Source organism: Mytilus californianus, unplaced genomic scaffold (assembly GCF_021869535.1).
Source record: "Mytilus californianus isolate M0D057914Y unplaced genomic scaffold, xbMytCali1.0.p SCAF_4, whole genome shotgun sequence".
Lineage (NCBI taxonomy): Eukaryota > Metazoa > Mollusca > Bivalvia > Mytilida > Mytilidae > Mytilus > Mytilus californianus.
Window position 1 is genome coordinate 110,757,515 of NW_026262690.1, and position 25,701 is coordinate 110,783,215.

The following is a 25,701-nucleotide window of genomic DNA, read 5'->3' on the forward strand; positions in this document are numbered from 1 at the left end:
CTTTTTACAGTATACTGGTAATTCAACGCTTCATGAGTTTTTTTCTGTCTTCACCCGACATGAATTTGCTGAAGATGCCGCGAAGCAAGGTCTACAGCATGGAAGCTTAATGGGTAATACATCATTGCATCATCACATTAGTTACTTTATCATATATACATATCAACAATCGCAAATAAATGAGATATTGAGCGTAAACCCCGTCCATTTTAGAGTAATCTATATAACCCCTCATTCGACAAAAGCCTATAAAAAGTATTGTTTTAAGCAGGCTAGTTATGACGTCCTTGCGCTTAACCTCAAGATTACCTCATTCGGCTTAATTTTTGGCTCGTTACCCATCATGCTTCATCTAGGCAATGAAGTATACATCATACATTATATTTATCAAAGAAATATAAAAGATGCTATAAAGACAATCAAACAATTCTATGGTATAATGAGAAACAATACAAACTTTACGACAACCTCTATAAAACATCAAGGCACATTTTATAATCAGGATGGCAGGAACATACGAATGAACAGGGCAAATAATCCGGATAGACTGCATGAATGATAGTAACACTTTATAAATTCCGTGCGTCCGAAGCTGGATTATGGATCTGCCTTCACCAGGAATCCCCGATCCAATCATTTGAAAGCCAGAGATAATAAAAAGTTAAATGAAAATCTTGTACTGCTTTAAAATGAAGATGCAAAAAACAAGCAATGTTATGTCAAGAAAAAATACGTCACAATTGTAAAAATATAAGAGCCTACAACTCAAGCGCTGGAAATATATACTAGTAAACGGATTTCACACAGCACGACAGGCTAACTGTACAAAATCATACGATCTTCACTAGTACACATGAGAAATACCTCTTTTCAAATGCTGAAATGGTTCGAGTTAAACACATCGTAACTGGTTCGACATAGACCACTTACAAACTGCCGTCATTTAGACAAGAAACATGTGATATGTAAACATAGACATTTGGTTTTCAAAAATCGCAAGAAAATTTTACTAAGCCATCGCGTGTGCTGAAATGATGTTCGAAATAAAACAAATAAATAGGGTGTTTAAAATTTCAGGTATATATATAAAAATCAGGTGTTCAGGGATAGAATTCGATTGGTAAAAATGCATGATCTTTTGTTAGATTTAAAGCAAGATATGTAATGAACGTTCTGAATATTTTTAAATTTGTGATTTATATTATTTTGAAATAGCTGTTATTACGCATTCTATCTTAAATACTTTGTATACAAATGTAGATACATATTGCTCACAAAATTGGGGGGGGGGGGGGATATAATATTTAAAATATTTAATTAGTGTAGAAAAATATTCTGTAATTTTCTTAACCTATGCACAAAAAGTAAGAATCAATCAGATGGGGCAGTTGTTAATAGCAGCGCTAAATTAACCAAATCTATCGCAATGACTTATATTTTCTTATATCCTTATCACTTGATTAATTTTACAAGAGTAACGTATTTTTTATACATTGTGTCAACTAATATGGTATAATCATTAATGTAGTTTCGCCTTTTTCATTATGAAATTAAAATTTTAAAGAAAAAAAAAACGTAAAACATAAAGCACTGATTTTTATGCTGTTCTTATTTACATTAAACATTACAAAGAAATAAGAAGTAATTCTTTCATGCCATGATAGAATTATTTCTATTTTTATAGGAAAATCTGGACCTTTTGTACTTCGAAGCAGACCTATAAGACACGTTCGAAAGGTGCCATTTTTATTTAGTAAAACCAAAACGTTGTAGAAAAAAGACCGTTTCACGATAAAAAAAAAAAAAAACAAAACTGAACAGATAAATGTTAACTCACTTCAATGATGATTTTATTTAATTTCCTTTGAGCAACACCAACACAAATGTCCCAGCATTGTTTAAAATAGATTGGATGTTGCAATTTCAATCTTAAAGTCATTCACGTGCAGCCCATGTTCTATTGGAATTAGAACATGCATGGCTTTGTTTCCAAAGCGAAAGAAAAACGTCATATCAGAATTATGTTTTTATACATTGTACCAGGTTATACAATCAACATTGCAATTATGTGATTGTGTGAAAGTATTACAAAGATATATCTTTTTAAACCATGTTATATCATCTACTCTATATTCTAAAATGTTAAATAGCTATTGTTAAAACATTTAACGCATTCTCATTTTATACAAGGTTACTCTGTCAGCACAGGAAAGCTTTCAGATTCTGATGAAGATTGTCCGGGAGTTATTGTATTAGGAACCCCACACTCTACATGGAAAAATGGAATAGTAGGGGCAGTAGGTTGTTTTCATTTTTTATCTTTACAACCTGTTTATCAAGAAAAGTCCCTTCTTTTTTATCCATTGCTAGTTCAGAGCGATTATCCTTACTTGAAAATTCAATTCAGTTTCATTTCTTAAAATGATGTACATTTTATAAATAAATCAAGCTAATAGCTGAAGCTTTTCTACAGTCAAGTCAGGTTAGTTGTCGAACACATCCTAATGCCAACACACAAACATCGGAATGGCGAAAACATCCGAATGGCGACACACTCAAACATCCGAATGTCGATGAACATAAACAACTGACGCAAAAAAAAATAAATTTAAGGAATAGTTATTGTTCTTAAGGTGAAATTAAAAAAGTCTGGAATTTATAATTGATACTATAAATCAGAAAAGCAATAGTTGAGGAACAAAATAAGCTTAGAATATTGATAGGTTATGGAACTCCTTTTCGGGAGATTTAATTTTTAAAAATGACGAGTAAACTTAAGGCTGTCTCGGACTTTAACCTTGACAATGGCAATTTTTGGTCTCAATTCGTAAGAAAAGAAAACTGCTAAATGGCCTGGGCTTTTGAAGTCTAATTTGAAAAGAAAAATGGGTGATATGGGGCAAAATATTTTACCCTGTTAGATAGGAAACGCAAGGAGTCCGAACATTTGACAAAAATTCCTCAACCAGACCCAGGTTAGGGGGAGGGTTGGGCACCCGCTAACATGTTTAATCCCGCCACATTCTGTATGTGCCTGTCCCAAGTCAGGAATCTTGAATTCAGTGGTTGTCGTTTGTTGCTGTGTTACAAATTTGTTTTTCGTTCATTATTTTGTACTTAAATTAGACTGTTAGTTTTCTCGTTTGAATTGTTTTACATTTGTTATTTCGGAGCCTTTTATAGCTGACTATGCGGTATGGGCTTTGCTTATTGTTGAAGGCCGTACGGTGAGCTATAGTTGTTAATTTCTGTGTCATTTTGGTCGCTTGTGAAGAGAGGTCTCATTGGCAATCATATCGCGTCTTCTTTTTTTTTTTATATATAATGACTACATCCTTAAGTCTGAACAATTGTTTCTATTAGAATTTGTTATAGTTGGATAGCCAGAAGTTGTAATTCATATTTCATTTAAATGCAGGTATGAAAATATATCCTACCCAGAATACAATACAATTAAATAGTCCACGTAGTCCCATAAATCAAATGTTAATTGGACGGGATGAAATGATGAAATGACACAGAATAAAGGAGAAATTAAAATTTATGACGAGTTGTCGGAACCTTTTACGTTAGTGTTCAAACATATTTTATTCGTTTATCAGTAAAACAATGCAAGGAACTTATTTGTAAAATTGTTTTTTTTAACGGAATCGTCTTTCAACTAGTTTGTGAGGGGCAAAAGTAATTTACCGATGTTTAAATCTTATAAATTCATTAAAAAGATATTAATCAAGCTATGAATAAATTCCTAATGGAATCAGAAATAGGAGAGAGACCGGTTGCGTCCGCAGACTAAGCGTCACAAGTTACTTGTATGTACGTAGCAACTTAAATGCGAATCCTCTCTCTGAAAAATGTCAAAATCGGTAAATGAGTTGATTAGCTTACCCATAATGTGGCCCTAAAGGTCTGAATATTTTAAACTGCTATAATGTGGGAAAACTGGATGAAAACGTATGTTAAAATGTCCAATTGTTTCAATAAGCGAAGATTTCCACCAAATGAGTCATTATTGATGCATTTGTGACATCAGAAATGTAGATGACTTTCATTAAAACCTAAATTTTAGCATAATTTAGCAATACGAACACATGTCGCAAGTAAATTGAGACACGGAAACATAGTTACAGGCAACCAATTTGTAATGATGACCGTTAAACTTTTGTTATGATGGTTTCAGCAGTCGTCGTATTTTCGAGCATTTTTTCCCCTCAAGATATATACATGCACTATCGTAACGTACCAAAGGGAAGTTGACAATTTGAAAACTGCAATTTTCACGTTTGTCATAGATTTTAGTTTGAAGTCGTACAATTATGTCAATATCTAATATATTTGCTATAAAAGCCAACGTCATGACAAAATTGGTTCTTTTGTTTTAAAGACTTTGATTTCTCGTCAAACGTAACAATAATCAATGAAATGTATATATACAGATAAATAATTTCATACGTTATATAATTTATATCACATCATTCAATCTTGACTGCAGAGGAATGTTTCTTTTATAGGTTTTTGTTTTTTGTTTAAAACAAACCGACAAGAAGTTATATTTGAAGAAACAGTTTACAGGTGAAATGGTACCTTTTGGTTTATACAATATTTTCAATAGATTTGAATCGTATCGTTTAGTTTATACAATATGTACAGTATAAGTTAATTGTGTTGTATGTCTGCGATGTATGTTTACACAGTATTTGCTGCTGGATCCCAATCATTTTCACATTAGCCTATTATGTCTGTTTGGGATGCTCACCCAATATTGTCAATAAAACGGAACTATACACAACTGTCATACAAGTGAGAGATTTAGCTAGCAACAAAAACCAAAAAGGCGAAGGAGGTACAAAGGAAAGAACCAAAAGCAACTATGTCGAGGAAAACAGACAAATCAATGCAAAATGTGTTTACCGATATTCACATCTCATAAATCAAAGTCACAAAAAATACTTGGAAAATCTCACAAACTCTAAAAGGAGCGTTTCATCGACGGGGTTAGAATCTCTTGCTATGCATGATTCCCCCGGATGCGAATCTACTCTCAGTTAATATGTCAGGAATATGTCAGTTGTTTTCATTCGTTTGATGTGTTTGAGCTTTTGATTTTGCCATTTGATAAGGGTCTTACCGTTTTGAATTTTCCTTGGAGTTCGGTATTTTTGTTATTTTACTTTTTTAAAATGTCAACATTGGGAAAAGGACACTATCAGATAAATTAAGATTAGACAACTACTTCTGGTTTCTAAAGATGTAATACGGATAGGACTGTACATGAGACAATTTCCATCAGAGAGCAAAGACAAAGATGTGCAAAATTACAGTGTCGCCGTAACACCGTCGATGGATAAAACCTACAACGTATAATATACTATAAAAGTCCCCCAGATTATAAATAAGTAAACAATTCAAAGAGAAAATCCACGCTCTGATTTATACAACAATAAAAAAGTTACCGGGTTTGCACTTAAACGATGGGTGTCACATGTGAGCAGAATCTGTTTACCATTCCGGAGCACCTGAGATTAACTCCGGTTTTGAGTGGGTTTAGTGTTGTTTAGTGTTTTGTTTTCTATATTGTGTTTTGTGTACTGTCGTTCGACTTTTCGTTCTTTTTATTTCGTCATGGCATTGTCAGTATGTTTCGACATTTGAGTTTGACTGTCTCATTTATTTCTTTCACCTATCTTTTTTTTAAACTAATTATGACAAACAGCAGACAACCACTGGTTCATATGCTACCGGCAAAACAAAAATGCTCCAAATTAATGCTGTTCTTCAACATGTTTTCTGAACTTACCACAAGTCTGGGACAGTGGATCAACATCAAAGCATTAGAACATACTGTAAAAATCAAAAGTAAAGGGCTTGGGTCATCCGATCAGTGAAAATTAAATACATTGGCGTTTATGTTACTTTGGATTCATTATAAGTCATACTATACCAATTTTCCTTGATTTCGTTGATATTTGTGAACTACGAGTTCATTTATTCAGCGAAGTACATTGTTTATACAGGCTTGAACGCAGACTCGTGTAAAAGTACTAAAACTACGAAATCAAACGAAATTACAGTTTCTCCTTAGCCAATGAAAATAAATGAATTCACAGTAACTTGCCAGCATACCCTTCGACATTATGTATTATTTGTTCCAGTCCGGAAGTGGATTTGGTAGTTCTACTGCCTTTGAAGACATAAACGGTGATGGATTAGATGATTTACTTGTCGGAGCACCTCTTCAATATAATGACGTACTAGATTCAGGCGTTGTCTACATATACTATGGGGACACAGATGTAAGTAGATCTAAAGTTTAGAAAGATCTTATCGATGTTTTAACATTGAATTGACAAACTCACTGCATCAATTATATTTCATATAAGTACAGCAGCGCTGACTTTTGGGTTCTCAACACATGGGAATGAAACGTCCATCGGTGGTGACATCTTCCAAATTGTTGTAAAAAAAATCATTAAAACAATTGGTACCAGATCAGTTTCGATGTTTTGAAAGCTTTCGAATAACAAATATTCCAAAAACATGTTCCAAACTAACGCATAAATTGGTATAGATTTTTTTGGTTAAAAGTTTTTCGACTAAAGTTATATTTACTGTCTTAAATTATATGAAAGCAATCCATCCAAGAAAACGTAAATAATGATATTTTGTGTTTTTTTTAAATCCAAAATGAAATTACCAATATATTATGATCATATTGTATTCCAACATCATACTACTTTTATCTTCTCGTATTATGTAATTAATTGTATTTGGTAGGGAGTAACCCCTAAGTGACCCTGTTTTCGGAACCTTGTATTTAACAAATACAATCTAAATCTATGGCTGATATTTCTTTACATATGAACAGCTAAATATACTACTCAGAGTGAGTGGACAAAAGTTACAAGGGATGTCGAAATGGGGACGATTTGGTACAGCACTGCAGTGTATAGGAGATATAAATAAAGATGGATTCAAGGGTATGTATCAGAATGAGGGATGGTTTAGCACTGCAGTGTATCTCAGATACAAATATGGAGGGATGTAAGGGTACGTATATCAGAATGTGAACGTGTTATTTTAGCACTGCAGATACAGATAAGAACGGATATAGGATACCGTATATCAAAATGTGAGCTGTTCAGAACTGCAGTGTATCAGAGATATCAAAAAGGACAAATTTAAGGATACGTAAGTCAGAATTGGGACGGTTTTAAACTGCACAGCAATGTATCAGAGATATGAACAAGTATAAATATAAGGCTACGCAGATCAAAATTGGGGCGGTTAAAAACAGCGCTGCAGTGCATCAGACATATAAGCAAGGATAAATATAAGGGTACTTAAGCTAAACTTAGGACGGTTTAATACAGCACTGCCGTATATCAGAGATATAAACAAGGACTAATTTAAGGGTACTTAAATCCTCTTAGAATATACAAAATCAAGAGAACGAAATAAACTTAGGGAATCGTTTGAACTCTAAACTGAGAGGGAATGGGGACGTCGTGAGTGTATTGATAATAAGCCGGATTATATCAGGTGCGTTTGAACCTTACTTTGAAAGCCTTGGATGTGAGAAGATTCAAATACACTAGGAGCCTTATGACCAAAAGTAACATAAAAAGAAGAGTTGAAAACATCTAAAGATAAAATTTCCCTTAGGGAGTTCGTTGATATTAATACTCAGTAGATACTTACTAAATCTATCAACCGAGATCTAACGAAAATCCAAAACTCCGAAAGCATAAGAAGTGTTGTTTCTTGAATACGTGGGACGCTCTATGACCAACATGGACCTAAAAGTAAATCCATCTCTGGTCAACTTTGCCTAAAGAAGTTAGCTTCTTAATAATTTGTTAATGTAGTGGTCTTGTTATACATGCATCACTCGACATGCTAAGCAACACCAACATATCAGATGACGATTCTGGTATCTTAAGATCTGAAACATTATGTCTTCTTTTGGATGAGATACTGACACATCGTATCATTTGTTATGGTAGCGTTAAACATATACAAGTCAATTTTAGTCCTTTTCCCACATAACGCTACTTGAGCAGTGTTTATATCAGGAACACATCTGACAGTTAATATATTTTAATCAATACAAGCATTGTAGTTTATATGTCAGATCAGCTGTGTTTGTCTGTCGAAAAGGATGATGCATTTTATACTTTATACGAAGTGTTTTGATACGAAATTGTAGTATACATGACAGGAGGGGATACAAAAGGGATATTCGATGCATGTATTTAATTTAACAAAAAATAGTATTTAATATATTCATTTCTAAACAATGTAAAATATTATCTTTACACAGATGTAGCCATTGGTGCACCTTATGAGGAGAACAATCAAGGAGCTATATATATCTACCACGGTGGTTATACCAAACTTACATACACACAGAAAATTAAAGCTCAAGATATAAGTAGTAACCTACTGTCGTTTGGTTGGTACATTTCTACTGCTTATGACATCGACAATAACAATTACCAAGGTAATGTGGTAAGATGTTTCTATCATTAATTTATTCATTATTATTTATTCGTTATAACTTATATGTATTTTTCTTAATTTTGCCAAGGATTTATTCTATAGATGTATAACTGTGTACTTATTACCGTAGTTTTAGCATACATGCCACTATACAATATGTAATGTGTTACAACCCTTTCCTTTCTTTGTAACATCATCAGGCATGGTCGCCTTCTCATCACTTGGCGTCCGTAATCCGTCGTCGTCCGTCGTCGTCGTAAACTTTTTATATTTTAAACTTCTAGAGAACCGCTGAATGGAATAAAACCAAATATAGCATGAATATTCTTTATGAATATCAATCATCCAAGATGGCTGCCAGCGAGGAACTTAGTTTAACAAATGGACCCTATGTGAAATACATACAAAAGTCTTCTTTTGAAGAACCACTGAATGGAATGAAACCGGACATGGCTCGAATGTTCCTTATGAGGTGCTGACCAAGTGTTGTTACTTTGTAGCAAATCCATCAATCAAGATAGCTGCCAACGGGGGACTTAGTTTAACATAGGACCCTAAGGGAAATGCATACAAATGTTTTCTTCTAGGAAACCACTTAATGGATTGAAACCAAACATGGTATGAATGTTTCGTTTGACGTGCTGACCAAGTGTTGTTACTTTGTAGCTGATTTGTCATCCAAGATGGCTGCCAGCAGGGGGAGTAGGTTCAACTTTTTATATTTTAAACTTCTAGAGAACCGCTGAATGGAATAAAACCAAATATTGCATGAATATTCTTTATGAATATCAATCATCCAAGATGGCTGCCAGCGAGGAACTTAGTTTAACAAATGGACCCTGTGTGAAATACATTCTAAAGTCTTCTTTTGAAGAACCACTGAATGGAATGAAACCGGACATGGCTCGAATGTTCCTTATGAGGTGCTGACCAAGTGTTGTTACTTTGTAGCAAATCCATCAATCAAGATAGCTGCCAACGGGGGACTTAGTTTAACATAGGACCCTAAGGGAAATACATACAAATGTTTTCTTCTAGGAAACCACTTAATGGATTGAAACCAAACATGGTATGAATGTTTCGTTTGACGTGCTGACCAAGTGTTGTTACTTTGTAGCTGATTTGTCATCCAAGATGGCTGCCAGCAGGGGGAGTAGGTTTAACATAGGACCCTATGGAAAATACATACAAATGTTTTCTTCTAGAGGACCACTGAATAAAATGAAACTAAACATGGCATGAATGTTCCTAATGAGGTGCTGACGAAGTGTTGTTCCTTTGTAGCCAAACCATCATCCAAGATGGCCGCCAACAGGGGAATTAGTTTAACATAAGACCATATGGGAAATACATACAAATGCTTCTTCTAGAGGAGCATTGAATGGAATGAAACCAAACATGACATAAATGTTCCTTATTAGGTGCTGATGAAGTGTTGCCACTTTGTTGCCGATTTACTGTTCAAGATGGCTACTAGGATTTTTGATTAAATTACGGGGCCAATATTCAACCAAATTTGGCCTCAATCATTATTAGGGTATCTGTTATGATTTTAATTTTTTTTTACATTTCCAAAACCAAAGTAGAATCAGATAACGACACAGACTCTTGAGAGCCTCTAGTTTTGTGACGTCATAGTTGGAAATTCAAAGTAGAGCAAGAAAATTGGACGTCATAATTGATTTTTGACCAACGAAGAACTGAGATCAAACAAACCACACGTTGGTTAAATAAAAATAAATAACCGGTCTAAAAATTAGATAAAAACAATTATGATCCTACATTCAGCCTTTACCTTGATTTTACCGAAAGATGATATATATTGAAATATGACAATTGTAGCCATTTTGATAATTTATGTCTGTTGTCTTTTTGTTAATTGTTTTTGTGTGCGTAGCAAAGTACCGATTTGATGGGCCAGCCCTTTTAGATAGATTTTACCGTTTTCTCCGATGATTTTTTATTTCACCAATGTCCCAGGGTAGTAAGAGGTCTGACCACTCACAGACGTGTTAAACCCCACAACATTCGTTTTGTAAATGTCACACGCCTGGAGCCTGTAATCAAGTGGTTGTTGCTAGTTTCTGTTTGTTCTTTTAGTTTAAACAGACAGTTAGTTTTCTATTTTGATAAGTTTCAAACTTTGTCATCCCTGGACATGTATTACTTACTATATGGGATAGATATTGCTCAATATTGAAGCCCGTTGACATTAGGATAACATGTTACTGTTAGTATTTTTGTCTTTTGATTTTTTATATATATTTAGCAGTAACCCCTTATATATAAAGATCTATTCTAGGGCAATCTATATCAGGATTGCAAACATACTTGTAAAGTGTCTTGACGTCAGTTGTTTTGGGAGAAAAGACAAACAATGTTCTTGTTTTAATTGGGTTTTTTACAGTCTGTCAGAGTTTGTACTCTTCAAAAGTCACTTTGAAGAGTACAAAGTGACTTTTGAAATTTGTACTCTTCAATAGGCAGACCTATTATAAAGCTTAATAACACTATTGTTGCTACGCACACAAAAACAATTAACAAAAAGAATAAGTTGTTCTGTTTTTCTTGTTCCTGTTTGCGATATTCAAATAACACACCAAGTTCTACAGTATTCCAGATTAGAATTCTAATTGTACTTAACATATATTGTTTGTGCTTGAGACAATAAATGACACTTAAAGGAAGGATTTGGTTTACTAGACCCGGATTTGTTTTCGCTTAATCGATTTATGACTAGCGGTATACTACTGTAGCCTTTATTTACTAGAGAATGCTGAGGGAAAGTATTCCTGTAATAATCTTGCAACAATATGATTTGATGAATAACCCTAAATGTATGTGAGTAAATATACATCATTCATAGATAATTTTTTTTATTTAGTCTAAGAAGAATATTATTGCAATTTTGAGGCTCATAAGGTTGAGATGATCATTTTATCTTTTTAAAATTGTTCATCTATTTTTCTGGACGGTTGATCTAAAGACCAGCGAAGACAGGGTGGAAGAACCCCTTACCAAGTTTTCTTTGGCTACAAAATGAGCTTTTAAAGAGGAGTACAAATAAAATAAATCTACTTATTTGTCAACATTTTTATGCAAATGCCTGTTGTTTCCACTTCGAAGGCCTCATGGTCAGTTGCGCTTGTGTGGAAGACAGTAGATTATAATCGTATCGTATTTTCTTTAGATTTCCTAGTTGGATCCTACATGTCCAATACTGTTACTGTATTACGAGGCAGACCTATTTTAAAGCTTAATAACACTATTAAAGTGTTTCCATCTGATATACCTTTGAACTCGTCTGAACTGAAATGTCGAGATAAATTATACAGACCATGTGTGACAGTTAGACTGTGCTTTTCCTACACTGGAGTTTCAGTTCCAGATTCAATTTGTGAGTATAAAAAGTTGACCTTTAGACGATCTATTGATTCTAATGATGAAAATAGTGACACACGAATTGCAAAGTATTATCGAATTCGACTTAACCTCTGGTTATTGATGTGACTCGTGTTGTTCAATCTTTAGGTTTTTTTCAGTGAAGGATTTTAAGCCTAGTACCTTCTGCTAGCTATTATTCGTGTGTTTCTTTGTCCTATATGTTCTCCCATTTATTTGTATTGTGGTCCTGTCATGTGATGTTGTCGTTTTGGTGTTGTGTTTGACGTTGCCATAAAAGCGGGAGGTTTGGCATGCCACAAAACCAGGTTCAACCCACCATTTTATTCTTAAAATGTCCTGTACCAAGTCAGGAAAATGGCCATTGTTATATTATAGTTCGTTTCTGTGTGTGTTACATTTTAATGTTGTGTTTTTGTTGTGTCGTTGTTCTCCTCTTATATTTGATGCGTTTCCCTCAGTTTTAGTTTGTAACCCGGATTTGTTTTTTTATCTCTATCGAGTTATGAGTTTCGAACAGCGGTATACTACTGTTGCCTTTATTTAATGTTTGCTTTTTTCCCCCTTATTCACTAGAACATAGTATTGTCAGCTTTATAAATAAATAAAACAGATCTAATGACACTAGCTTTTCGTTTAAAAAACGTATAATAAGGAATACGATAATGCACAGATGACAACAATTAATATGTTTACCTATTGATACAGCATAGACCAATATATTTTAATCAAATGTCTTCTTTGCATTTCTAATTCCTAGTTATTGATTATAACCTAAGCTCGGATATTCGGAGAACTTTGTCAACACCAAGTAATCCAACTCGAGTTCATCTTTCATCAGAAACAGAAGAGTTTGAAAGTGGTAACTTAGAAGGAAAAAGATTTCAAGTTAGAAAATTGTCAGAATCATGTATGGAGTACTTCGCTATTGTGACGGTTTGTGAAACTCTTTATTTTTACAGAAATTATCACAGAGGGAAAAAAATACAGTTGGCGATAAGAAATCCGAAATAAATAAAACCAGATCTCATCATGGCAAAAATAAAAACTACAAAAAACTCAACAACAAGAGCAAAGAGATTACATAGAAAAGAACAGATTTAGCAACAACAACCAAACCAAAAACACGTGAATATAAGTGCTCCGGAAGGGTATGCTGCAGTTGCAGCTCCGCATATTACATTCTTTGTGTTGTTCATACAAGTGAAAATCCGATGATAAGTCTCATGCGGTAATATCAAATACAAGAAAATGAAGAGGAGATCATGGTAACATTGAACATATCGGATATTAACTATAACACAATTCCATAAATGTCATCACAAAATATTTCTTTAATCTAAAAAAAAAAGATATATTGAGGTGAAATCGAATAAAAATACTACATCATCCCAATTTTGCGATTATAACATCATCAAATGAGACTGATCACAGTATTAGTAATTGCATGAGCAGCACGGCCAGACACCTGGTTTTTATTGGGGTGTAGGATTGTTTGCTCAGTCTTTAGTTTTCTATGTAGTGCTTTGTTAAATTGTTTGTCTTTTGGTCGTTCTTTTGTTTATTCCCATGGTGTTGTCAGTTTTTTGTTGCTCTTATGAGTTTTGAATCTTGGTATCTTCCTTTCTATTCAAAACTTAAAAAAGGAAAATGAAAATATAAGTCATCTTTAGGCATGTCTGCAGAATGAATATTAATTGAATAATCTTAAGATTAAGCCGACTGTTTAGTTTAAACATATGCCATTTGCTTAATCTAAGTAAAATGATAACAAAAAGTATAAGACACAAGTAAGTCATAATTATAAAGTTTTCTTCATAATACAATATGATTATATATAAATTGATAATTTTATAATCATGCATGTAAAATGCTAATTTTTAAGTGATTTACATGTTGTAATGTACTATTATATAATTTATTTATGTATTTCTCTGTCCTGAGTGTTCTTGCGATTATTTGTACTGTATTCCTGTCACGTAATGTTGTCATTTTAGCGGTATTTTTAACATTGCCATAAGCGGGAGGTTTGGCTAGCCATAAAACAAGGTTCAACCCACCATGTTTTTCTAAAAATTTCCTGTACTAAGTCAAGAATATGGCAGTTGTTTTCAGATAATCCGTTACTATGTATGTTGGCGTTTGTTTTTGTTGAAGCTCAGAGTTTTCGTTGTTCCGATGTTTTCATCTTGTAGTTGATGTGTTTCCCTCGGTGCGATTTGTTTTCCCTTAATCGATTTATGACGATTGGACAGCGGTATACTTCTGTTGCATTTATTAAAACCACTATACGATCTATAAATAAAGGAAGAAAAGAAAAAGAATGAAGCACACAATGAGAAATGATACTATTCTGTGAAGATGTCATTGGTGTTGATGATTATATCGACGATGATGATGGTTCATTATGAGTAACACTTTGATGTTGCCATTTGATAAGGGACTTTCCGATTTGAATTTTCCTTGGAGAAAATGTATTTTTGTTATTTTACTTTTTATAAGGTACAAGAAATCTGTTTGACCTATTAATAAAATCTTGAACGTATTTGAAAATTACGCGACAGAAATTAACTGTTGTTCAAATTTCGTGAATCGATTGCAAAGACACAAATCAAGATAACAAACAAAAACATTGGACATCGCATGAACTCCAGGGTAAACGTCTCCTGGCATTACCTTCCATGCAAATTCACACTTAGTCAGAATGTAAATAGAAAGGTAATGACAAAAAAAAAAAACCGAACGCCAAGGTAAATTCAAAAAGATAGAATTCAATCAAACTCTCGACTATATTATACAACACAATAAATTTCATGCGTCCGAAGCGCTTTTATGTATGTGCGTGTCCCAAATCAGTAGTTTGTCATGCAGTGTGTGTAGCTGATAGTTTTTACCGTGCAGTACCGTTTTTTTGTGGGTGTTCTTGTTGCTCAGTCTATAGATTTATAAGTTTTGGTTTTTTTTTTTAAATGCTGGTAGTCTATTCGTAGTTTAGCGTTTTGTGCCATTGGATTGCCAGTTTGTTCTAAACTTAAATCGTACCTACCCACCCGCACTTCGAACGTTCAATGCCAAATAAACCCGAAAGCAAAACGAACGAATAACGAGCCGCGTAAAAAAATCATAAGATCAAAATGAAAACAATAGCATAATGTCAATTAAAAGAAAATCGTATTAACATCACAGATATACAACACATGACACAATTGGTCAAAATACAGATCATACTACTTCACTGGTATCTAAAGATTTAAGATGGCGAATGAATGATACGTCGTATTGGTCAGCCAATCCGTCACATAAGAAAATGCCTGTACCAACTCAGGAGTATGACATTTGTTATCCATTCGTTTGATGTGTTTGAGGTTTTGATTTTTCCATTTGATTAGGGACTTTCCGTATTGAATTTTATTCGGAATTTGATATTTTTGTAATTTTACTTTTCACAATAAAACTTATGTCCTATCGATTGCAGTCATTCTTCCTTATAGCTGTTAAGACGGAAATATGTTTTTAATGGGTTCTTTTATTTTTTTTATAGATTGAATTAAAGGAAGAAGATGTTAATTTGTATGAATGACAACATATACAGACACAAATCACAATAATATTTGCATAGTCAAACATATGACAAAATAGGCTATATTAAAAGCTCAAGTAAACGAACACAAAAGGATTCTTTTGTTTTAAAAGAAAATGTGGATTTAGACTAGAAAAAAATTAATTATGAAAATGTTTCTTTCAAATCTTAAAGAAAAACAAATTGCACTGGCTTCACTTTTCTGCAGTTCTTTTGATGAGGCCGTGTTCGTAACACATTCCTAAAGGAACTTTCGTTTTGTTCAACCGGGGGCACACACATTTACCATTTGATTTTACAACTTTACTGGTCAACTGAAATACTTGACAAATGACCCTGAGACCAGCAAAATTCAATAGAATTTTTGATAAATCTGTTAGATCAATTAAGAGCTGCGTTCGCTACACATTTCTGGGGTTACATTTATAAGAACTGTTCAGAATTTTGAAAGTTATTTCACTTTAATTTATTAAAGTAAATTTAAGAATTATAACACAGCGACCAGCTTGAATATAATATTTTTTTTATTAAATGCTATCTTAATTATTAAATGTACTCATAAAAAATTTCCTGCCATATTATCATTTCTTGATGTGCATCCGTTGTTTCTGTTTTTGTGCTGAGATATACACTTTACAAACATATCAAACGAACAAAAAAAAAAAACTGTCATATTCTTAAGACGACTCTGTAGTGGGTGTTTAATGAAGACGATATGCTGCTTTTTTAATATGAGAATGCCAGGCTATCCTTCATTGTTAAGGTTTATTTTCATAACATATACATTTACAGTTATATAAAATTGATGAATAAACAGAATATTGTTTCTATTAGGCATTAGACAGACAGTTTTTTGCATCACTTGAGGAAGAATTGGTTATGGAAACAACATACAAACTTAGTGATACACCTCTACTGGGAGAAGTCCAACCTGTACTCGATAATGATCTAACAATCAACAGAGACACTGTATGTAATTTTTGTTTATAAGTGTAGGTGTAGGGGATTGACTTGATTAAAATACAAGTGGTGCAGATGATCGTCTGATTAAAATACAAGTGGTGCAGATGATCGTCTACATTTCAAACGAAAAACTGATTTAGGCTGCAATAACAAAATATGCACATGTTTAAACTTGAGTTGTCGCAGGCTCTATATAAAGGAGATCGATGTTCAAATGGCGAAATAAATTCATACGAGACATAACGTCCCCCTTTCCCCGAATGTGACCTACCGAATTAGACTTGATACCGGGTTTGTAATAACATGAGCAACATGACGGGTGCCACATGTAGAGCAGGATCTGCTTTATCATACCGGAGCAACTGAGATCATTACTAGTTTATAGTGGGGTTCGTGTTGCTTAGTCTTTAGTTTTCTATGGTGTGTTTTGTGTACTGTGGTTTGTCTTGTTGTTTTTTTTTAAATATTTTTAGCCATTTATTTTTTACAAATGAGTTATAATGTACCTTTGGTATCTCTCACCTCTCTCTGATAACCAGGAAAAACCAAAAGGAATCACATGAGTCTTCAAAATGGGGTGAAAAGGGTTCATCAACAAGATAAGCGTCTCCTGCTATGCATGCTGACTTACAGATCCGATCTAAGTCAGAATTAGGAAATCACAAGAAATTATTAAAGATTAAGCAGTTTATTCAGAACAAGACAAAGCCTCCCCCTTTTTGAATTTAACTTGATATTCGGATTTTTTTTCTTGATATTTGTTTTTAAATATTTATCAAAGGAAATCTTAAATGTTATCATGATCAGAAATATATCACGTCAGAACAAAATCATTGACATCGGTTAGGTATCCCGTCGGTATCTCTTAGAGGCGTCGTCAAAGTGGTAAAGTGGTAAATTTCATGCGTTCCATACTCTTTTCTGGATATGACTTCATTAGAAACGTCGAAATTTTAGTTTCTTAATAATTATAAATTTATAAATGATTAATTTAAGATTTTTTTTCATCATGTCAGTACCGAAGAACTGACTACTGAGCTGATGATACACTCGATGACTAATCGTTCATCAGAAGCGGTATCGACCTAGTGCTGTAAAAAATGAAAACAACACTTTATAAATTTCATGCGTTCATTTCTGTATGTGCACGTTCCTAGTCAGGAGCTTGAAACTCTTGGTTGTTTTACTATATATCATATTTGCTTTTCGTTAATTGTTTTGTACATACACCAGGCCGTACGTTTTCTGGTTTGGTTGTTTTAAATTTGGCATTTTGGGGTCTGTTATAGCTGACTGCGTAATGGGGTTACTCATTGTGGAAGGCCGTGAGGTGACATATAGTTGTTAACTTCAATGTCATTTGGATTCTGGTAGAGAGTTGTCGTATTGACAATCATACCACATCTTCTTATTTTCATATAAACCAATTAATGAAGAACAGGTAAACAAAGAAGTAGAAACTTTTATAAAAGATATTCGTTTCAGGCTGTCTTTACAACTGGTTGTAATGGAACATGTCATCCTGACCTGCGGATAGAATCCACATTACATCCACAAAATATTATATTAGGGGTAACTTCTGAAGTAGATGTTACCGTTAAAGTAACTAACGAAGGAGATCTGTCACATGGGACGCGGATAAATATTGACATATCTGACAATACCAGATATATTGGATTCAGCCAGCCGACAAATGAAGTTACTGAGCCTGTAGACTGCAGAAACATTGTTGACGAAAACAAAGAGACACATGTTCAGTGTGATCTCAGAAATATATTATTGCAGCAGCAAATAGTCATCTTTAATGCTCGCTTTAAAGTGTCACGTGATTTGTTGATTAAAGATGGAGAAAATCTTGGTAATTTTGAACAGCAGCTAGTCTTCAATACATTAGTAGACGCCACCAGTACCGATATGGATATTTCGGATAATTCTTGGAAACTCATTGCCAGTGTGAAATTACATGTCGGTGTACAACTAAATGGGTAGGTGATTATTTTACGATGTGAACATAACACAAGCAATGTAAAGTTTTATATCGATGTTTATAGTAATGGCTTCATGATTATACAAGTCAGCAACTCATTCATAACCATGCGTGACAGGGGAAATCTTAAGTGTAAGTGATTTTGTAACTCCGTGATTCAAACCGCAGAAAGGCAGAAATAATGTCACCTGAAACCGAACACTTTGACGGAAAGATAATGATTGGATTCAGGCGTATTAGCAAAACAAATACTGTATACAAACTAAAGGCTTTGTATTGACAAAATGTGAAACAATTCAAAAAAAGAAAATTTTGTTTGTGTATTCATTCGCCAGCAGATACAATATTTTGTTTTGTCTGTGTATACATACGTCAATGTATACAGTATATTGTTTTGTTTGTGTATCCAAAACGGAAAATTCTTAATCAAATGGCAAAATCAAAAGCACAAACACATCAAACGAATGGACAACAACTGTCATATTACTGACTTGGTACAGGCATTTTCTTATGTAGAAATATTTTAAATTTATTTATAAAAAGATAAACATTTCTTTTGAAATCTTCGAGAAAAAACGTTTCGAACGCTTATAATTTATAACGTTTAATTTTCATTTTCGTTCTTGTGTCAACTGTGAGAAAAATAAATGATTAGCAATAGAGTAGAATATGACACCAAAGTTGTATACAAGTTGAATCATTCTGTCTCATGGTTTTCTTGATGCTAATATAAAAGAGGTAAAGAGTAATCATTTCAAATTATGAACTATTTAATTTCGTACAGAATTTCAAGACCAGATCAATTAACTATCACAGAGAAGGAAAAAGTTAATTTTGTTCATACCTTCAATGTAAAGAATGATGGTCCTAGCCCCCTGTATAATGGATCTATAGAAATATGTCTGCCTGTCATATCAGATGTCGGAATTAGCATGATGACAAAAGAAACGATACAGGTAAGTGAAAAGATTATAGTCTGCTGAGCAATGGATCCAGAAAAATCTTTCTGTCTGTCATATCAGACATATAAGAAAACGTATGATGACATGAAGGTTGACACAGATAATTGGAGAGGTCTGAATCCCCTGTATAATGGATCTATAGACATCTATTTACCAGTCATACCAGAATTAAGAAAACGTATGATGATTTCAACGGTAATAAAGGTTATTTCGGAGGTCTGAATCCCATGTATAATGGATCTATAGACATCTACCTACCAGTCATACCAGAATTAGGAAAAAGTATGATGACTTGAAGGGTAACAAAGGTAATTCCAGAGGTCTGAATCCCCTGTGTAATGGATCTATATTCCGAGCCCGGCAATTAAGATACGATCCGGGTAAAATTATCAATCCTTTAAATTAACTTATTTTGAATGATTACCAATTCTTCACTAATAAGTTCTTTGAATATTGTGGGTTTTTTTGTGTATGAATAGTGATTTTGTTATCAGTAAATTAAAGCCATACTTAATATTTTTTATACACATATGCACTTACAAAGTGGCGTACCTTTATCCTGGCATTGAACAAGGTCATGTTTTTCTCTGACTGTTAATGACATCTTTTACTGAATCCATTAACTTTGATGTTGGATGTGCACTGATTGATATTTGAGTCTTACATACCTATTTTAATTTATAAGTTGTTATTGGCTTTGATCTAGCTGTCAATAACTGCGAGTACCCTCAGATCTGTTCTTGCGTCTTTTTTGTTGTTGAGGATATATAAATATTCCGCAACGTCCGGTCTGTATTTTTGTTTTTTCTGCTTTGTATCGATCTGATAAATTAAGCCTCTTTCACATGATTTTTATAGTTTGTTCTTATGTTGTGCTGTTTTTATATTGATACAGGTAATTCTAAAAGGTAGAATCCCCTGTTTAATGTATCTATAGAAATCTGTCTTATCGTCATATCATATAAAAAGAAACGTATAAGGACGAGAAAAAAAACAGAAATGATATACAGAAAATAAGATGCATGCACATATTTGTACAATTAGGTAGCTTTATCACGACTTCCCTTTGTGCATATAAATATATCTATGTAGATTTTTAAACATACCAGCAATAACATTAACAGTAAATTGCTGAAAATGTAAAAAAAAGTATTAAAATAAATGAGAAGATATGGTATGATTGTGCCAAGGAGACAACTCTCCACCTAAGACCAAATGATATAGGCAACTATAGGTCACCATATGGCCTCCAACAACGAGTATAACCAATACCACATTTAAAGCTATAAAGGGCCACAAAATGGTAAATGTTAAACAATCCGAACAAGAAACATAACGGCCTGATTTATGAACCAAACAAAAAACGACAAAAAGCACAACATAAGAACAAATTAAATAATTCAGTTGAAAAGGGCTAAACTCATCAAATCGGTACACATCACAAAAACAATTAACAAAAAAAAAAAAAAAACACAAAGTATAAATACGAAAGTACTTGCTGTAACTGAGAGCGAGTTGCCAAAGCCAATAACAACTAATAAAGAATCATATATCTAAGACTTAATCCTGAAGCTACTCTTGATAATCTTATTCAAGAAATGATAATAGAACAAAATCTATGAAACTTTACTAAAGGAGGGACGAAAGATACCAGAGGGACAGTCAAATTCATAGATCGAAAACAAACTGACAACGCCATGGCCTAAAAATAAAAAGACAAACAGAAAAATAATAGTACAGATGACACAACAAAGAAACTTAAGACTAAGCAACACGAACCCCACCAAAAACTGGGGGTGATCTCAGGTGCACCGGAAGGGTAAGCAGATCCTGCTCCACATGTGGCACCCGTCGTGTTGCTTATGTTATTACAAATCCGGTAAGTAGTCTAATTCGGTAGGCTAAAATAGTTTCAAGCACATATTCAAACAAAAAAAAAATGAAAACAAATAAAGTATGAAATCTAGTAAATGGAGAAAGTAAGTTAACGTTATATTACAGTTATCAGGACACAGTTCGAGGATTAAATGGCGTGTGGTTGAATTTGCAGACGAATTATTTAATGGACATTTTAATACTGATTTCCCAACATCTGAACCCTTTACAAATCAAGGATCAACTATATCGTCTACCTCTAGTAATACAACAAAACAATCTACACAAAGTCAAAGACGTAGAGAAACTAAACAGATGCTAAAGGAAATTGTAAGTTATAAAAAGCTAATCAACGTTCACTCATTTATCTTTTATTGTACATATAAAAAAGAAGATGTGGTATGATTGCCAATGAGACAACTCTCCACAAGAAACCAAATGACACAGAGATTAACAACTATAGGTCACCGTACGGCCTTCAACAATGAGCAAAGCCCATACCGCACAGTCAGTTATAAAAGGCCCCAAAATGACAATGTAAAACAATTCAAACGAGAAAACTAACGGCCTAATTTATGTTTGTTTGATTTGAATAAATCCTTTGATTAACTTTATGCATAAAAGATGGCCTCTTATATATTCAATTGATCTCAGTTAAAACAAGTCCTTCTGCCATCGTCTAGATATAATCTCAGCCAATAACCAGTCCGTCTGCCCTCGTCTTGATATCACCGAATGCGACTCTTCATCGAAATCATAAATTATCAGTTGCAAAAAGACAGACGCCATTAGTAACGTAAGAACTTCTTATCTTTCACCAGATTTCATCATCCAATCATGGTTTAAGTTTGAAGCTGCTCAATCTGCGTCATGGTAATTTCTTAGGCTAACAGTATTTTATAGCTTAATAGTAATTGGTTTCTTCGGCTTACAGTATTTTATAGTTTACTAGTAATTCATTTCTTCGGCTTACAGTATATTATAGCTTACTAGTAATTGGTTTCTTCGGCTTACAGTATTTTATAGCTTACTAGTAATTGGTTTCTTCGGCTTACAGTGTTTTATAGCTTAGTAGTAATTGGTTTCTTCGTACGTTTTACGTTATTAGCTCATTATCGGACGATGTTGTTTGATTGATATATCTCTCAACCAGAAACCAAATGACGTAGAACTAAGTAACTATAGATCACCCTATAGGTTCGAGCTACATGAATATTGCGTAGCTGATTAAGTATATCACAACATGTTTCTTCCAAGATTTTGGCAAATGAACCTCGTACTTATTTGGTTCAGATTTACGGTATATATATTTTAATCACAGCCACCAGTGATACTGCATTTAAAAAGAGTAACAAAAAAAGAAGATGATGACAAAAAATGACACAAAAACAAAACAAACCAAAAAACAAAGAAAAGAAAAAGAAAAAGAAAATAAATTCTTTAAGAAGATACAAATATATTTAGAGGATATTTGATGTCACGCTTTGTGGGAATGTCGGGAGGATAAAATCTTTAAGACACTTCATATTATTATTGATATAAAATATAAATCTTTATATTGGATGATGGTTTTATTAACGATATTTATGTTTTGGTATTTATTAGTTTATTTCGAAAGCTGAAGTTCGCTGGGTAAAAGACCATTTAGAGGCCTTGTGCTTTCTGCTCTTTGGTCGATTGTTGTCTCTCTTTAGAGAACACATAACCCGTTTTTATTCTCTATTCTTTTCGACAAATTAGATTTTTTTGACAGTTCATTGAGAGAATTTCTATGACATCGAACTCATTAATATCAAACTTAATTCTTTTGAGAATATGATTTAACATTACTGGAACTCATATTTAGTTCCTATATACAGATGCAAAGTGAGTGATACAGGGTCCTTGGACTCTTGATTACATGATATAATATTACTGGTACTCAGATTGAGGCCCTATTATAGCTGACACAGGCTAATTGGTTTCTCTTGTCGATTTGTTAATAAAATTTTATTTCTGATTTTTTTTAATGTTTTATAACGTTTGTGATTATCCATCTTTCCTGAGTGATGGACAACATTTTCTATGCTAGACAAATGAAACCTATGTTTAAGTGATAGACAACATTTGCCATGCTAATCAAATGAAACCTATGTCTAAGTGATGGACATTATTTGCCATGCTAATCAAATGAAACCTATTTTGTAGTCATGTAACACAGTTGATTCGAGTAAATGTGCGATCATTGAAATAAAGATTGATTCATTAGAGAAAGGCGAGACACATACATTTGGTGTCCTAGTGAATATATCGAAGGATTCACTTAATTTTACAAAGGTGAGTACAACTAAAATAAATCCAAATCAATTTCTATGAAGGTCTTTCGATGTATTGAAGCATTTCCACAATTTAGCAAATTAGTGATTTTAATCACAACAGTGATTAAAATCACTTATCATTCAAAATGAAAGACGAATGTTAAACGATAAACAAAACGATATCCCTGGTTTAAAGGAATAAAATAATCGTACCATTTTCCGCCGGAAAAATATCCAAAAAATGTATCCTGTTCCAAGGGAACAATTTCAAATTCCTTTTCATTGGAAGTGATTTCAAATTAAAGTATCCTGTTTCGATGAGATATAATAGTGTTGTCGACTGGTTGTGCTGTATTGGCCATGACTTTGAAGAATCGAGGGCCAACACAGCTGATCGAGGATCAAAACCAGGGCCAATACAGAAATAGCCAGTTCATAACATTTTTATTAAATGACACTAATTTTTCGATAATACTAAGAAACGTACCGTGAAGCAGGTACAGGGGATTATATTTGTTAAAGAAAACATCAGTATGGAATCTGTAGATAGTATGAATACGTTTAAGTATTCTATGAGAATGATTATTAAATTGCGTAATTGTGAATGATGTTTATTTCAAATGGAACCTTTTTATAAATGTTATTTTTTGCAAGTGGAAATGTATGAATACAATAGTAAAACAAAAATATCGAACTCCTAGGTAAATTAAAAAAGTAAAACAAAAATACAGAACTCCAAGGTAAATTTAAAAAGTAAAATAAAAATACCGAATACTCCAAGGTAAATTAAAAATGGGGGATATCCATAAAGACTGACAAAATCAAACGTTTTTGTAGTTGATGGTAAATTGCAAAGACGTCGATTAAAAATGTTTTTGAAGTTGATAGTACATACAGTATATAGTATTCACTATCTCGATAGAGTACAAATCAAGTAAAATATAAATAAAAGGGTAAAGAAAATTAAATCAACAGTGTAAAAATCTCTTGCGTCCGAATCGCACCTCAAGACCTATCTGCACATGAACACCCAAAGTCAGAAACCCGATGGCAGGATGCATAAATACCGAGTCACGTCAAAAGTCATACAACTAAAAAACACATTATAGCACCATGATAAATAAAGGCAAAACTGTAAAGTAAATAAAACGATACACAACTTCAGCACACAAAAAAGATAATTTTTCATTTAAGATGTATTATCATCCCTTGAACATTCGGCTCATGTGATGATATCTTGATATCTTATCATGTAATAATCTGATATTAATATTATTTTATTTATCACAAAAGGGATTACAAGTAAAACTTTCCTGTTTTTTTGGGATGGATACTGAGAATTTGTATCCTAGTCCGCGTAAATAATATATTTCTATCGTATCCTTATCTGCGCTAAACATGTAAAAATACATATTATAATAAAGTCTACGGCTATTTGCAATTAAAGTTATTGTTTCAGGTGGCTGGTATAGTTTATAAAAGTTCAGCTACAATAAAGAGTGCGAACAATAACAGACAACTCATCATCGCATCCAATTCTTCGAGCATAGAAGTAAGTTGGGGTATATATGCATGTAATTTGTCATCGCTATCAATTCTTCGGGCATAGAAGTAAGTTCATATATATATGCATGTACTTCATCGTTGCTGTCATTTCTTCGAGCATAGAAGAAGGTCCGGGTATATATGCATTTAATTCATCGTCGCCACAATTTCTTCCAGCATAGAATTATGTTCGGGTATATATGCATGTAATTCAACGTCGCTATCAATTTTCCGAGCATAGAAGTAAGTCCGGATATATATGCAGGTAATTCATCGTCACTATCAATTCTTCCAGCATAGTAGTAAGATCGGGTATATATGCATGTAATTCATCGTCGGTATCAATTCTTCGAGCATAGAAGTACGATCGGATGTATATGCATGTAATTCATCGTCTTAATCAAATCCTCGAGCATAGAAGTAAGTCCGGGATGTTGTTGCTATTAATTCTTCGAGCATAAAAGTAATTTCTGGTATATATGCATAAAATTCGTCGTCGTTATCAATATTTCGAGCATAGAAGTAAGTCCGGATATATATGCATGTAATTCATCGTCGCTACAAAATCTTTGAGCAAAGAAGTAATTCCGG

At 33.3% G+C, this 25,701-nt stretch overlaps 1 protein-coding gene and 1 long non-coding RNA gene across 2 annotated transcripts in view; both read left to right on the forward strand.

Annotated features, from left to right (window-relative positions):
• LOC127739137 (uncharacterized) lies at positions 1–4,572 on the forward strand. The gene is made up of 3 exons (XR_008000303.1): positions 1–113; positions 2,191–2,297; positions 4,512–4,572. It is a non-coding gene; the product is annotated as an uncharacterized LOC127739137 (long non-coding RNA).
• Positions 4,573–6,156: 1,584 nt separating this feature from the next.
• The window catches only part of LOC127739136 (integrin alpha-9-like), a 124,212-nt gene continuing 104,667 nt past the window's right edge, over positions 6,157–25,701 (forward strand). The window contains exons 1-10 of the mRNA XM_052250729.1: positions 6,157–6,293; positions 6,866–6,977; positions 8,321–8,500; positions 11,690–11,896; positions 12,662–12,837; positions 16,316–16,450; positions 17,930–18,429; positions 19,216–19,387; positions 21,395–21,598; positions 23,456–23,584. Of these exons, the coding sequence (XP_052106689.1) occupies positions 6,908–6,977; positions 8,321–8,500; positions 11,690–11,896; positions 12,662–12,837; positions 16,316–16,450; positions 17,930–18,429; positions 19,216–19,387; positions 21,395–21,598; positions 23,456–23,584 (1,773 nt within the window). The 5' untranslated portion in view covers positions 6,157–6,293; positions 6,866–6,907. The remainder of the gene's footprint in view (positions 6,294–6,865; positions 6,978–8,320; positions 8,501–11,689; positions 11,897–12,661; positions 12,838–16,315; positions 16,451–17,929; positions 18,430–19,215; positions 19,388–21,394; positions 21,599–23,455; positions 23,585–25,701) is intronic.